Source organism: Harpia harpyja, chromosome 5 (genome assembly GCF_026419915.1).
Source record: "Harpia harpyja isolate bHarHar1 chromosome 5, bHarHar1 primary haplotype, whole genome shotgun sequence".
In the NCBI taxonomy this organism is placed as follows: Eukaryota; Metazoa; Chordata; class Aves; order Accipitriformes; family Accipitridae; genus Harpia; species Harpia harpyja.
This window is the reverse complement of record NC_068944.1, coordinates 26,951,810-26,967,073: the sequence shown is the minus strand read 5'-3', so window position 1 is coordinate 26,967,073 and position 15,264 is coordinate 26,951,810. Positions and strand designations below refer to the sequence as shown.

At 40.3% G+C, this 15,264-nt stretch overlaps 2 protein-coding genes across 7 annotated transcripts in view; one reads left to right on the top strand and one right to left on the bottom strand.

Moving 5' to 3' along the window:
* ESCO1 (establishment of sister chromatid cohesion N-acetyltransferase 1) overlaps positions 1-9,632 on the top strand; it is a 34,793-nt gene extending 25,161 nt beyond the window's left edge. For 2 of the 4 annotated variants that reach the window (XM_052787104.1, XM_052787103.1), the window contains exons 9-12: positions 1,876-1,965; positions 4,389-4,532; positions 5,456-5,643; positions 8,958-9,632. In XM_052787104.1, coding sequence (XP_052643064.1) covers positions 1,876-1,965; positions 4,389-4,532; positions 5,456-5,643; positions 8,958-9,105 — 570 coding nt within the window. In that variant the 3' untranslated portion in view covers positions 9,106-9,632. Of the gene's footprint in view, positions 1-1,157; positions 1,281-1,875; positions 1,966-4,388; positions 4,533-5,455; positions 5,644-8,957 lie in introns of those variants that run through there. The other 2 variants (XR_008235196.1, XM_052787105.1) reach the window with 2 other exon arrangements.
* Positions 9,633-10,934: 1,302 nt separating this feature from the next.
* GREB1L (GREB1 like retinoic acid receptor coactivator) overlaps positions 10,935-15,264 on the bottom strand; it is a 145,202-nt gene continuing 140,872 nt past the window's right edge. For all 3 annotated transcript variants that reach the window (XM_052787420.1, XM_052787422.1, XM_052787421.1), the window contains one exon: positions 10,935-13,719. In XM_052787420.1, the coding sequence (XP_052643380.1) occupies positions 13,556-13,719 (164 nt within the window). In that variant the 3' untranslated portion in view covers positions 10,935-13,555. The remainder of the gene's footprint in view (positions 13,720-15,264) is intronic.

The window sequence follows — 15,264 nt, the reverse complement described above, 5'->3', positions numbered from 1 at the left end:
TGGACAGTAATGAAAATAATGAGTTCTAAGTATTAGAGAGTCAATTATTGCATTTTTACAGAATTATTTTTAGACTTCTGCTAATATACTGTTGCTTAAAAGTATAACAGCAGTATGATGTTCAGAAATGTTTTCTTCCATCAGATTTCATTTTGTTGGAAATACCTGGCTATAATGTTAACAGGATACCTTAACCTAAAATTTCGGGTTGAATTTTCTGCATTAGGCCTCCAACCTAAAATTCAGAGTTTAATGCTCTGCATTAGGCTGCAACATTCTGGATGCTGTTATGGTAGGATTATCAAACACATTGCATTTATCTGCTGAGTGATGGTCACAGTTGGTTTAAAATAGGCTATAGAAAGCTTTTACAGGTAAAAAGGTAGCCAAAAGGCGGCAAAAGACAAAAAATTGAGAGAGGATGGGTTTTGAGTTTGGAGAGTAGTAATCCTTGCCTGAATCCTTTGGCGTCTTTTCTAACAGTCTCAAAAAGCATGTCACAATCCCACAAATTGCACTTTTCTGCTTACCTGAATATTGTGACACTGCTGTTTACTGCCTTTTGTGTTCAGACCATAATATAAATAAATTCAAATAGGATCTTCATTTGTGTTGGTATTTAGTGCAACTGAGAGTACTACTGACAAGAAAAGCAGACAGGATTAAAATGGTGTCTGTGTTGCAACCATTGCCATGCTGGGTGCTAAACTCATACTTAAATAGTTCCAGGGCTACCAGCAAGTAGATAAATTTCTAAAAATATTCTCTTCATGTCTTGTTTGGGGTAAGGGAGTAACATCAGCATGATTAAAATGAGATACAGATCAAGTATTTTAACACTTAAGTTTGTCATTTTTTTGTGGTAGTATATATGACACTCATTCAGTGCCAAATTCCATTGTTTGGTCTTCAGTTGAACGTTATTTTATGGGAAGGTACAGATTTCAATGAGAATTATTCCATCAATATTGTTTCTTCAAAGGCTTTTTTATTTAAAGTTGCTTTGAGTAAGACTTGTAGATCAGCCTTTTTAGTGGCTGAAGTTACTTCTGCATTCAGTATTTTTAGGTCCCATCAAAGCAACTTGAGTTCTAATATCTACCAGTCCCATCTTACTAGATTTAAGTGGCTTTTTTGTTTTGTTTTTTTCCATGCAGGTACTGCTCATTATTCACCACGAGTGTGGATCTGAAGAAGAGTTAATTACCTCTATTTTTTTGAGTATGTTTATACTTCAGATACACACAACGTAGCCTCCTTCCCCATTAGATTCTTAGAAGGTAGTTATAAATTTTTTTCTAGTATCCTTCTTGTGGCTTTAACAGTTATGACCAGTAACAAAATAACCTATTCCTTACATTTTGGGCAACTGCATGCCAATCAGTTCACTTAGAACCTCCTGGAGGTCTTTCGCATGCCAAACTTTAAAACTGAGTGTGTATTTGTGGAGGTAACTATGTTAAAAAGAAATCTTTTATTAAAACTTAGGGATTTTCCCATTCACTGGACTTCGGAAAATAAGTATTACATAGGTTTGGAAATCAGTTATGTGAGCCAAGTTTGCTACTTCTATTTTAAAATTCAGTTTGTACTGCAGTCCTGGGGGAAGAAAATCTAGCTGGGAAATTATAAGACACTTTCACAAATTGTTTCTAGATATAGTTAGGCTATTGTATAAATTATTGTATAAACAAGATCATATTATGTCTGTTGTGCTCATTTTAAAAAGCTAGCTGAAGTTTCCTTCTCTAGCAAAACAACTGCTAAATAGTATGAAGTCTCTGCATAAATTCAGTGTCTAGAACAATAATATGCAATTTCTATTTGTAAAAGTACATCTTGTGTATGGTTTAGATAAGTGTTTGTTTTATTTAGGGTTGGAAAAAGGAGAGAATTTTGGCTGAATATCCTGATGGAAAGATAATAATGGTTCTTCCTGACGACCCAAAGTATGCACTTAAAAAGGTATGGTGAAAAGGACTGGACTTGTGTACCTTACCTTGTTTGATGTTTTCGTATAAGTAATGAGAATGTTCACAGTAAAGTTTGTATAATTCACATGTAAGCAGTTGAAGTTGGACTCAAAACTGCAGTGGTTCTGTAGCTTTTTCCACAAACAGGTCAGACATCTCACTCTTATGCACTGCTGCTCTCCTTATAGAGAGGATGGGTCTGAGCAGGAATGGAAGGCAGGGGTGGGAACAGCATCAACCAACTGACTTTTTAAAATTTTTTTTAATATAGTTGCTGAATGTCTGCCAGGTATTTTATATAACATAAACTTCCTAGTATATTTAAACCAACTGAAATGTATTGATTTTATTACACAGCACGAATATGGCACCATTCTCTAAATGACTTTTGGATAAAACCAGATTTAGGTGGAAAGTGGCCTTGAAGTCATCTAGTCCAGTCCCATGTCCAAAGCAGGATCAGCTCTGGTTATGATGCATCTGACAGTTTTCTAAAACTTCTACCACTGGAGGTTTTTCTGACCTCTTCAGAGTCTGTTAACAGCTTCTGTAACAGTAGGAAGTTTTCACTAAATGTCCAACAGAACCTCAGTACTGCAATTTAAGCTCTTTAGTGCTAATCATACTGCCATAGCTGTAGAAAACACCCTTTTCCTCTCTGCAACAGCTTTTTTGTGCCTGAACAAACTAATTGTTTCACCTTAAGGAGATTGACGGGATGTGTTGGTTTTTAGTTCATACTCCTAAGTAATGTTTTATAGAGCTCTGATCATTGTTGTACTTTCCTCTAGATTATCTCTATTTGTGCCATGTCTCATGCCTCTTTTGAAACTCTTTATTTAAAACTGGGCACAGTACACCAGTGGAGACTTAGAGCAGCAGGGTACTTTGGTGTCTTGCTGGCTAGCCTGTGTTCATACATCTTAATATGGCATTACATTTGTTTTTTCAGTAGCATGGCATTGATTCTGTTTAGCTGGGGATTTGCTGTGACTAACGGGTGCTTCTTTACAGTACCACTATCACAGGATCACAGAATGGTTGAGGTTGGAAGGGACCTCTGGAGGCAGAATTGATGCCCAAGACAGCTCTTTCTGATGGCATGACTGTAGTGGGTTTTCTTTAGACTAACATAGAATTTTTTAAGTTACTGAATTGAAAAGAAATGGTGAATTTTCTTTTTACAATATTTAATGCAGATAAGTTTATTTATTAAGTTTTGTTTCTTTGGTGGTACTGTCTTAATTTTAGTACATTCATTGCACATTCATTTTTTACTAAAATGGCTGAAGAAAAAATTACTTAAAATACCTAAGTGGGGCAGAGGAAAGGAAGACTGTAGCAAATGAAATCATTTAGGATAGAGTTCTCTGTAGTTCTGTGTGGTTAAAGTTGAGAGAATCTACAACTGTCAAGAACCATGGATGGCTGACTTCAAGAATGATTACTTAGTGTTTCAAATTGGCTAATTGGACTTGTCATTAAAAGACTGGTACCTGAAGGTTAGATGAGAAAGTAGAGAGTAACCGATACCATGCCTTTTAAAAGTTATTTTAAAAGCTTTTTCTTTTTTTAACACAATTTCCATGTGATCAGTGCTAACTTCATATATTCATAGCATCAGTAATTCTAGTTTTGCTTTAACTAATGTAACTACAATATGCATTAAAGAAGCTTATGCAATTTAATGCACCACATAGGAAAAGCCACCTTATTTCTGCCTCATGTGAGATGACAGAGGGGTGATAGAGACTATTTCAATGCCCGGTTGTAGGCACAAGAATCCCCCAGTAAAATCTCAGCTCATGCATAAGCTTTTGTTCACATTCATGCTGGAGTTTATATATTTCTTCTAAATTTGCTAATATTAACTAAAAATTTTACTTTTAGTTTCAGTTACTCTTTGCAAAGCTAATGGAAGAGCAGAAAGCTTGAGGAAAGAGATGACAGTTATTCATTCCTTTACAATAAATGCATATATTTTCTAGCCGCCTTGGCACTGTGCTTGCTATCATCTGCTTAAAACCCTTAATGGATTAGTTCTTTCAAGACTTTAAAAATAACAGACAGGAAACCTTCAACTGAGCTACTGAGCTCATTTACTTCTAGAATATCAGAGTCCATACTTTGATTATCTGCATTCTCTCTATTAGCCTTTGCCTAATTGAAGTTTTGACTTAATGGAAGCTGACTTAGAGGTCCCTACTCTTCCTATTTCCAGCCAAGTATTATTTAAGAAATGTTTATGTGGACCGATGTGTTGCAGGTCACTTAGAATGATCCCTGACTTCTGGAATAGCTTTCAGTGTTCTAGATGCCTTAGTGCATTTTTACAGATCTGTAATTTTTATGTAAATTTATACAAACGTGTATTTACGTGTGTTTCTTATGCAGCATTTAAACTTATTTTGACAGGTTGAAGAAATTAGAGAAATGGTAGACAATGACTTGGGATTTCAGCAAGCTCCGCTCATGTGTTACTCTAGAACTAAAACTCTTCTTTTTATTTCTAATGACAAAAAAGTTATCGGCTGTTTAATTGCTGAACATATCCAGTGGGTAAGTGATTGAGTTGGAGAAAGGCAATCTGTGTCAGTGCTTAGTGACTCTGTTCTTTAGACATTCTGAAACTATAGAATTATGTTGGAGTTTAAGTCTATCAATTTAGCAAATAAGTATTCCATGTTTGCCTTTTCCAGAAATGAAGAGAGTTTTGGTGGCAGACCATTCTGAAATGTAGTTACTCATTTTTGTATAGTTGACACTGGGCTGAGACACATGTATGGTATCATACGTGGCTAAGACCTGCTCATCTAAGAACTTGCTTGCTACAGCCGAAGGGTGGAATTTTTCTTTTTCTGCTATTCTTATGCTAGCTTTGGCTCTCCTCTTGCTTGTTGACAAGCAGATTCAACTTCCTGCCTGGCAGAAATCCAACGTGGATGAAAAAGTGTGTACTCTGTAGGATTTGAGTTGAATCACCGCAGGGTCAAACAGCTCCACAGAAAACAGAAGTGGAGGGCAGAACTGTGCAGTGGAGAGCAGGACAAGAAGCCATACTGCCAGTTGCAGTACTAAAAACTGATGTCAGAACTTTGTCACATATTCTGTCTGTTGCCTTGTAAACTGTGGTGTTTTCTATTGTCCCTTGGGAGTAGCAGACAAGAAGCAAAACAATCTTAGTCGAAGTCAGAGGAATTGATGCAAACACTTTAATACAGATGGTAGTAAGAATTGGATTATTTGTTGCTGTTATTTTAAATCGGATAAGCTTTACAGGGTTTTTTGGTTTATTCTTTTATCATCTGTTCCAATTTTGAAACTGTTAAGAGACATTAAATGAGACATAAATATGCAGTCTTTTTGGTAAGGCATTTTAGCAAGTAAGTATGTTTAACTGAAATAAACTACGCAAGAATTATTTTGTTTAGTCATGAGTGATGCTTTTATGAAGTGACAAATATTTTTTACATCACTTGCAGGGCTACAGAGTTATAGAAGAGAAGGTTCCGGAAGTCAGTTCAGAAAATGAGAAAGTCATATTTGAAAGACAGAAAGCATGGTGCTGTTCAACTTCTCCAGAACCTGCTATTTGTGGCATTAGTCGAATATGGGTATTCAGCATGATGCGTCGAAAGAAGATTGCTTCTCGGATGATAGAGTGTCTTAGGTAATATAAACAAAGTTCCTCAGTTACATGTGTTTTAGGTAGAACTCAGTCCAAGACATTTATGGCTTTGTGTGTCTCAAGCTTGTACTTTTAAGCTGCTGGTGATATTGGGGATGTAGATCTGAGCACAGTTGACAGTTCGAGTATTATGTGGAATTCAATAACCAATGTCAGTGTTCTGCAATAGCTTGTCTTTAACAGAAATCTTTCTGCTAAGTGCAGTTGTAATGAGTCACCCTAGCAGAATGCCAATGGCCTTGGGTAAATTCCTCTGAGGTAATTATGAGGGAAGGAAATGAGACTGTCTTTGGTCAAAGTGTGAGATTACCCAAGTGTTAAGGACTGGGACCTAACCATTGGCTGAATGTCCATTCCTTAGAGGTAGTAAGGGGGAGAGAACAGTGACGAGTACCGAACTATTTGATATAGTCTGGTGGCTTCCAACTGTATTTTATTTTTGCTTTTCTCAGGTTCACTGAGCCTTTTGAGATATTTTCAATTTCCATGGAGCTCTAATAGCTGGTGATGAGTGTGTTCAGCTGAATGCTAAGTGCTAGATCCATAAAAGGACTCAAACATCTGCGCTACTGTTTAGATAAATGTTAAAAATGTTGAATCTCCAAACTGTAGGTTTCTTCCAGTGACATTTCCTAGAAGTTTAAAAGCCTGTTCAGAGTAATGCCAAGAACCACCCAAATCTTATTACTGCTGGGTTGTCAGGTTTGCTCTACATGCCTGGCTAGCCCCATCTTGTTGGAGTTTGTGGTCACGGGTGCTGCTGTGTCTGCCAATCCTCGCCCTCTTGGGTATTTGGAAAGCCTAGCAGAGCTATTCTGCTCTGCAGAACGCGTCTTGCCTGGCTGGTGCAGCAACTAGAAGGTTCTTATCAGATCATGTTCTGTCTGAAGTACTGACTGTAAAGCTGTATTCAGATAAGCAAGTTAACTTGATGCTTTCGTTTTATTTTTGGCTGATTTTTAACTGTGTATTCAGTAGCTTCCTAGAAACTGTTTCTAAAGGAAAGATTTCTTCTGCAAAGCGATGCTGGAGTTGCTCCCTCAGTTACAGCTCTAAAGGATCTTTAGAATCAATTTTAATGGTTTGTTGCAGCTAGCGAGAAGAGGTCTCAGTTTTCCTCTCAGCCCTGCACTGCATTTTACCTTTTGCTGTGCTCTTGTGCTTGTTTGGCCTTCCGTTTGCTCATTGCTACGTTCATAGAAAACAGGGGCACCAAAAAGAGCTTTGTGTTGTTCTGGTGCTCATTTGGCTTGTGGAAAGGTCTGATGAGCTCTAGAGTTGGCGTAAACAAGGGAGCCCAGAAAATTGCAGAAGGTGAAGGAAAGGAGTGAGACTTGCTTTTTGATGGCAGTGAGCAGTTAGATCTGCTCAGCAGCCAGTGAAACTTCAACCTAAATGTCTTTCATAGCAAAAGGTAGTTTGAACAGGATAATTCTGGTTACCAGCTAAATCCTCACTTCAAAATGTTGAAGGCACCCTAGCGGACTTTTAAGTCCATTTTGAGAATGTCTGCTCCGTTTCACTCGAGCTTTCACAGCTGACCTGGAGTTGCAAAAACCTGGTCAGTCAGTCTTAAGAACGTTGCAAAATCATCATCCTAAATACAGTAAAGAGAAGGGAAGAAAGCTGGTAATAATTAAAAAGGATTTTGTTCCTATTGTCTTTTCCTCAAGATTTAACGGAGATGTCCGTATGATCAAAGTTCATACTTGCTCTGCAAGTACAAGCAAGTTTATTTTATAGGAATTAAAAAACTTAACTTTAATGGGAGTTTATTCTGTTTCCAAGCATAAATGCTACCTCCTCCTTCCCTGATCGAGGTCTTAAAACCTGAGATCAATTTTCTAAATTTGCTCACATAGCCATCCAGAAAAGTACAATGGTATCCTTTCTCTCCTCTTTCTTCAGATAAGAATAAAACATACCTAAAATACTTTTTATGAAGAAGTTAAGCAAATTGAATCTTCCTTTTCATGTAATTATTACTGACAGTGTATCACTTATGATACTTGAGGTTGTGTTCTTGGTTGTTCTAAATGAATCCAAGATGTGCTCTCATCTAAATGTCAAATTTTTTTTTTCAAACCAGGAGCTTGAAATTTCATCAGGTCCTTTCAGCCCCCTCTATAAGCACCCAAACTTGTTTGTAGCTTATGTTTTCATTCCTAGTGATGGTAGTCATAGTCCTAGCAGTCTCTTTTCTATGAAGAAATAAATAGTTGGAATGAATTCAAACTTTTTTTTTAAAAACTCTGAAATTGAACTCTTAATCCAGCTCGCAAGTAATTTCCCTGTATGAACATGGAATCATAGAATCATTTAGGTTGCAAAAGACCTTTAAGATCATCGAGTCCAACCATCAACCATGCCCTCTAAACCATGTCCTGAAGTGCCTTGTCTACGTGCTTTTTGAACACCTCCAGGGATAGTGACTCAACCACTTCCCTGGGCAGCCTGTTCCAATGCCTGACAACCCTTTCAGTAAAGGAATTTTTTCTAATATCCAATCTAAACCTCCCCTGCTGCAACTTGAGGCCATTTCCTCTCATCCTATCATCACCAGCCTCCCGACAGAAGAGACCAGCACCCACCTCACTACACCCTCCTTTCAGGTAGTTGTAGAGAGCAATAAGATCTCCCCTTAGCCTCCTTTTCTCCAGACTAAACCACCCCAGTCCCCTCAGCTGCTTCTCGTAAGACTTGCTCTCTAGACCCTTCACCAGCTTCATTGCCCTTCTCTGGACACGCTCCCATGGCTCAATGTCTTTCCTGTAGTGAGGGGCCCAAAACTGAACACAGTACTCAAGGTGCGGCCTCACCAGTGCCGAGTACAGGGGAACAATCACCTCCCTGCTCCTGCTGGCCACACTATTTCTGATACAGGCCAGGATGCTGTTGGCCTTCTCGGCCACCTGGGCACACTGCTGGCTCATATTCAGCCAGCTGCCAACCAGCACCCCCAGGTCTTTCTCTGCTGGGCAGCTTTCCAGCCACTCTTCCCCAAGCCTGTAGTGCTGCATGGGGTTGTTGTGACTGAAGTGCAGGACCCGGCATCTTCTAAAATACCAAAACTTCATAGAAACCCTCCCAGAACAAGTGATCCTCCTTACCATTTGGAAGGAGGAGATAGCTCATATAAATAGAGCCATCTCCTCCTAATAGAGCTGCTTCCTTTTGAATGTCTGTGCCACGTAATTAATGGTTTGTGGCCTCCTCATAGCATAAATATTTTTGCATTATTCCCCTGAGAGTAATTATCTTTTTTTTTTTTTCTTTCTTCCCCCCCTTTTAAACAGGAGTAACTTCATATATGGCTCATACTTAAGTAAAGAAGAAATTGCTTTCTCTGACCCCACTCCTGATGGAAAACTCTTTGCAACGCAGTACTGTGGCACCGGCCAGTTCCTGGTATACAACTTCCTCAACGGACAGCACCAGACTTAACTGCTCCCGAAGGAATTCTGTTTTTATGGGGAGACTTCTGCCAAAACGTACCGAGTGGGTGCAGATGTTCAGCAGAAGCCAGGGCCATTTTTATTACAGTGAACTCAGGACTGGTAACAACCGAAAGGTTGTGCTATTTTATTAAAATTGTAAACAATGCAGTAATAGGCTAACTTTGTTTTTTTAAAAGAAAGATATTTTATTAACTTTTACAAAAGTTTGATTGTATTTTATCTAGTTAGTCATGTTTACATGCAGCAGAAACTTGTTCATATAGTGGACTGTAAGCTGATGCAAAGACTCTAGTCTTGCTGACGAGTACATCCTGAAGTTCTTAACATGGTGATATACCAGTGCTTCTCAGTACTGTAACGCTGATCTCCTACTGCCAATCCCAGCAGCTGGGCGAGGCCGCTAACGGCTGCTTGCTTGACAGAGTTCAAGGCTGCGCTCAATTGCATCGAGGCAAGAAGCGTTAACAGTGCAGTTGTTGTGGGCAACCACCCTCACAGACTGAACAGTGGTGTCTGGGCGCTACGAGGTGTAAGGGAGCCTACTCAGTGTTGGCAGCGTTGGAAACTTGTTCTACCCCTGTCCACTGCTCCCCCAGATTAGTTGCAGAGTAAAAGGTGGAATGCAGACCCTGAGGACCGGTGTGCTCGCTCATCATTTTTCTTCAAGTACTGTACTGAGTATATACCTTTGTTAGTGGACTTCACTTTGATACTTGTCACTCCTTCATAAATCTCTCCTCCTCTTTTAAAGGGTTTGTATGTTGAAAAACTGCTGTGGCCTTTCTTGATCTGTACATAATGTAGATAGATTAAAAATAAAATACTTGATAGCTTTTTTAAAGTTACTCTGTATTGACGCTAAGTGTGAATGAATCTTTTGAATATTTCATACTTTTGCATGTGAAGTATCACCACAGTGGCTAACGGCAGGCTCTGGAGAACACCATCACTGCATTCCTGCTTGCCTGGGGTCAGAATTCCTTTTGTGACAATGCATTTGCATTGACCCCCCCCCAAGGGTCAGCTCCCCTGTAGCTCCAGATCCATACCATCCTGATGCAGCGTTTGCAGTCAGGTGAGGGGTGATGCCTTCAGCCTTGAATAACAGCTTAAAACCCTAATTTAAGTTGGGAAAGATTTAATTAAAAAAAAACAAACATAATTTTAAATTTAATTTTGGAATCTATGATGTTCAGTTAGGATACACTTGTTTGTTTGTATTGCACTGTCCTTACCTTGGTCTAGTGCTAAAGCAAGGAACTCACACCACCTCTGGAACATTACTCAGAGAAATTAAAAACTGAAGTAGCTGACAGGTGGTGAATTCAGGTCTGTAGAGGCTGCTGTTTGCAAGCTGCAACTTGTGATTTTCAAGGGCATGGTGAGTGGACTGCAAAGGGCCATGTCAAAAAAGTGATGTGGGTTCACAGAAAATCACTAAAGGTGATCCTTGCTGGTGGCCTCAGAAAGCAAGAAGTGCTGAGGTCCTGCTGCTGCCTGAGCAACACGGAAGCGTGGCCAGACCCAAGCCCATTTTCCAACTCCTTGTACTTAAGGGGGCTAAAAGTTGGTATTTGCAGCTTGTCTGCCTCCCCCATGTCATCTGTTTGAAACAAAGCTACTCTCCCAGGTCACAGGTACCCAGCTGGAAAGATCTCCGGCACTGGCAGCACACAGAGCTAACTCTGTAAAATCAATACATGGGATTAATATTAGCAGCCCAAGGTGGGCTTCTCAGGGGCAAGCACTGTTGTGTGTGAAGAGAGACAGAAAGGGCATGCCCTGCGCAAAGTACCAGCTGAGAGAGAGGCAGTCTTAAATGGTAACTTAATATATTCAAATTTAATGAAAGCACATTATAAACATACCATAGCCACAACATCAGGCAGTTTCAGTTCATAAACAATAACATGAGGTAGACTGACTAGTGAAGCTAAATTCACCAAGTTTTTGGTTAAGAAAACTTTACACTAGGAAAGCAACATTTTTTAACCCCCTTCCAAAAGTCACAAAAAGCAATTACATAAGTTAAGCAAAAAGCATCTGCATATGATTCTTTAAATCTTAGTTTACATTCAAATTTAACCTGTGAATAGACAAGAACAGCTACAGGTAAAATATAACGCTGGCCAGTTGAATACATTCATAAGAATGGCCTTGATGGTGAGGCTTGAAACCAAAATGGAACAGCAATACTCTAGATGTCTGACAACGGTCTCCTTCCCAGGAATTCACAGGCAGCCAGTTAACGTGTTTGGTGGGATGGGCCTACACCTTCTGAGCTGGTTTAGTGCGCTCTGGCCAAAGTGTGACTGAAACTCCTTCCTTCCGCACCAGAGAGAGTTAAGGAAATGGGTTCAAAAATGGGTTTGGTCAAGACAGGCAAATATGCTGACTTTCTGACTGCATTCTCAACCTTCAGGACAATTTCGCACTGCTTCACCAGAGAGCTAGCTCCTCACAGTAGCCTCAGCACCTGGAGTTTTAAGAACTTAGTGCAAACATCACATACACAAACAAAAAGGAAACCATTTTTGAACACGTAATACTTGAAACTTCTACACCATGCTAAGACGCAGGGTCAGCCTCAAGCTCTTCTGGCAAAACCAGAACTACTGGAATACATTCAAGGCGTGCATCAAAAGCTTCAAGAAGCATCTGTTATGTCCCTACTTCTTCTAAGTGTTAAAATAGATAAGGCTGGTTGCGTCTGAAGGAAAATAAAAAATAGATTTACCAAAATGGGTTGTTCCATCTGAAATTCGCTAAATTTACAGCATCAGAATTAAGCTACATTAACACAGACATATGCAAACCATTTTCCTTTAGCCTCTGTCAAATATATTATGTTTTTTCATCTGTAAACATCTCTTTTCACAAGATAAAAAAAGTTGCTCAATTAACACTATGCATTAAAAAAAAAAATGCAGCTTTGGCAGGTCCTTCTCCAATGAGTCGCAGCTCAAGTACAAAGACATGTTAATTTCATTGCTTTTTGGGGAGTAAATTGATATTCCTGAATCGCTTTTAAGAACATGCTGCATTTGTCTTTTTAACAAAGGGGTCACGAGGTGCAGGAAGATTATTATATTTTTTTGTATGGAAACCTCAGTAGGGTAACCCATGCTAACTGCATGAGTAGAAGAGAGTACCGCTACAATTTAACCCTGACAACCAACTGCTACTGCACCGAGTTCATTCTGGAACAACTTAACAAGGATCAGTGACACGCTTCTAAGTAGAACAATGTGCGACTACCTCTACGACCAATATTTACAGAGGTTAATCAAAAACTAAAGGGCTGACAGTGTTAGGTGATGCATTCAAAGATCTTTGCTGCTGGACAGAGTCTCTCCTGAGCAGTCCCAGTGCCCTGGGACTTCTCCCCTGCCCTCCCCCTGGAGCTACTGTAAAATACCTTCTCTTTCCCTCAGGTCCAGCTCGGGCATCGTTGCCCTCCTGCACATTTTTTGGTATGTTGCTTCACACACAGGTACGACTTGACAGACCTAATCTCAGCTCTGCAGCCAACTGGAGTTGAGTGAAAAGGACACGGAGAGTAAGTTGCATACGGCCCACCACAAAGGCACTGGACATACAGTAGGACTCATTTCCATATGCAAAAGAGGATGGACCACAGGTTTTCAAAACTCTGACGAGAGTGAGAAACTGAAGGTGATTTGCTGGCAAGTTGTTCTGGCCTCTAACTGAGGAGAGAGCATCTACCTGAAGCCTTTTGCTTTGTCCCTGGAGTCGAGGAGGAGGTGCCTAATGGGGTGAAATAATGGTGCTGGGAGAACCTGGGTGTACAGTGCCTGCCATGCATTAGCTGATTTGTTCAGGTTTAAGTGGTAAACTTTGAACACCTGTGGAAATTTTGCCAAAGACAGTTTCAATACATACACAATTACAAATTTAAAACTAACACTGCACAGAGAACAAGACTATTCCTTTTAATACAAATATCTATGTTATATTGTAGTTTCAAACCCCTGAGTATTCCTGTACCACAGTACAGAGCTGGAGAGACATGGTGGGCTCTCCTCCACACATCTTCAATAAATTCCACATGCTGGGTTGCGCTTCATGTAACACATTCAAGCTAGCAGCTGCTGAGAGCAGCTTCTTCCCCTAGCTCAGCTGAATATAAAAAGGATTCTTCAACCAAATTACGTCCTCTTCCTACATCCTACAGCTTGGGCTGTGTGATTAGTGTTGGCAGTTGTGACTGATGTGAAAATAACTGGAATCCAGGATCCTTTAAATCGTAACTGATGTGGAAATTTTACCCTAGGAATAAAGCCTACTTCAGAATTGTGGGGAATCCTTTAGAGCAGTCTAGATAAATATTGGTTGCACTTTGCTCCACAGTGATTGTACTTTTTTTTTAAAAAAGAAGTTCTTTTTTTTCTTTGTTAGCGGTGTCTTAGCGAAGCTTATATATGGCGTCCAGTAAGAAAATAGAGTGGTTTGTCATCACTACTGTTAGCAGTTTGAAATTCATCCCGAAGTCGGAACTGCCACTCATCTTCCAACTCCAACCGGACTATCGTCTGCCGTAACGAGCTTCTGTCTTGACATATGACACACAGGGTGGCACCTTCAATTGAAAAGCATGTTAGATTCTCAGAGTACAGTAACAACTCTATTTCCTTCATTCCTTTTCCTAAGATATTTTAAAGAAATCTCTGCTGCTTGGTAGGTAAAAGGAGTATTAGAAGGGTCTGTCAACAAGCAGCCTGCCTAGGCTCAGGTCAGTCCCGTGAGCCCTGGGACAGAGGCACATGTGTCCATTTGTGGGAAGACATGGACAGGGAGAAGCAAGCGTGGTGTGGGTCTGCTCTGTATTGCAGGACGTCGCTGCCTGACTGATGTTAGTATCATCAACCGTAGCAGAGAGAATGTTAACCTGAATCCAAGATCCTTTATCACTACTGATAATTATACCAAAAGAATAAAGCCTACTTTTTTTTGTTTCATGGGACATTTGGGTTTGTACAAGGTCAATGATGAAATTCTGCTAAGCCAAACCAGTCTCACAACTGACTCTTGAGAAAGTCTGCTATGATTTCCTTAAGTATGAGAGCTCCCCTTGGTAAAGCACTGTAAGAAGAGTAACAAACCAAATTCCTAATTTCTCTGGCTTAAAAAACTTGCAAGCTTCCTTCCACCAGACTGCGTAGTTATTTAATGAGCAGGAGAGCTGGACACCTTCAGGTCTCTGTCTGTTCTGTGCTCCAGCCCACACACCTGATACAAGGAAGGCTCAGGTTCAGATCCCTCCTCTGCTTGATTTGAGCAGGGGAAGGCCCTTCCTACCAGGCATCCACTGCCCGTGTTTGTGAAGAAACTGCCCCTTGCCCAAGAAACAACAAACAAAGTGGCCCCTCTGGCTGCATTCAGCCCACATCAGCTCTGGGGGCTTGGTGATGGCAGCACCATATGCACCGCGGCTGCTGCACGGCTGCACATTCCTGCACGGCTGCACCTTCCTGCACGGCTCCTGCGCTGTTGGGGGGGCAAGCGGGTGCAGGAGCAAACTCCGAAATGCAGTTCTTGGGACTGGCTCAGGGTCACCCCCACTGCCCACCCCTCCCCATGCACTATCGTCTCTCAGCACAAGAGGGAAATGGCTCAGCCATGCCGCCACAAATGCATTGGAGCTCTGTAACACACTTTAGCATTACTGAACACCTATGGCAATTTGCTATTTGTTAGTATTAAGACAAAAAGATGAAGAAAGGTTTTGACGAGGTTTATAAAGTTCTGGCGGGGGTAGACCCCATCATTCTCCAGCTGAGAGCTGCCCCGACCTACAGTACTGAATATTTATTGCCATTATAGACAGATTACTAGAGCAGAATTTCTCGTCTTCATCAGCAACACCTATGCTCTAAACTCTCAAGTTGCTGACTGCAAGATTCACTGACTGATTTCCATGTATTCTTGTTTTTCTGCACCTATTTCCATTTGATGTCACTTTAAAATAATTTAATGAATGTAATTTATCAAAGCTTAGCAAAGGTTCAATTACTTGTACTTATTACCAACAGGAACAGAAGTTTTACACACTGCCAAAAGAAACACTCCATCTATTCCTTTTGAAAACAATGGCAGCACTAACTGTGAAAATATTTGAGCTGTT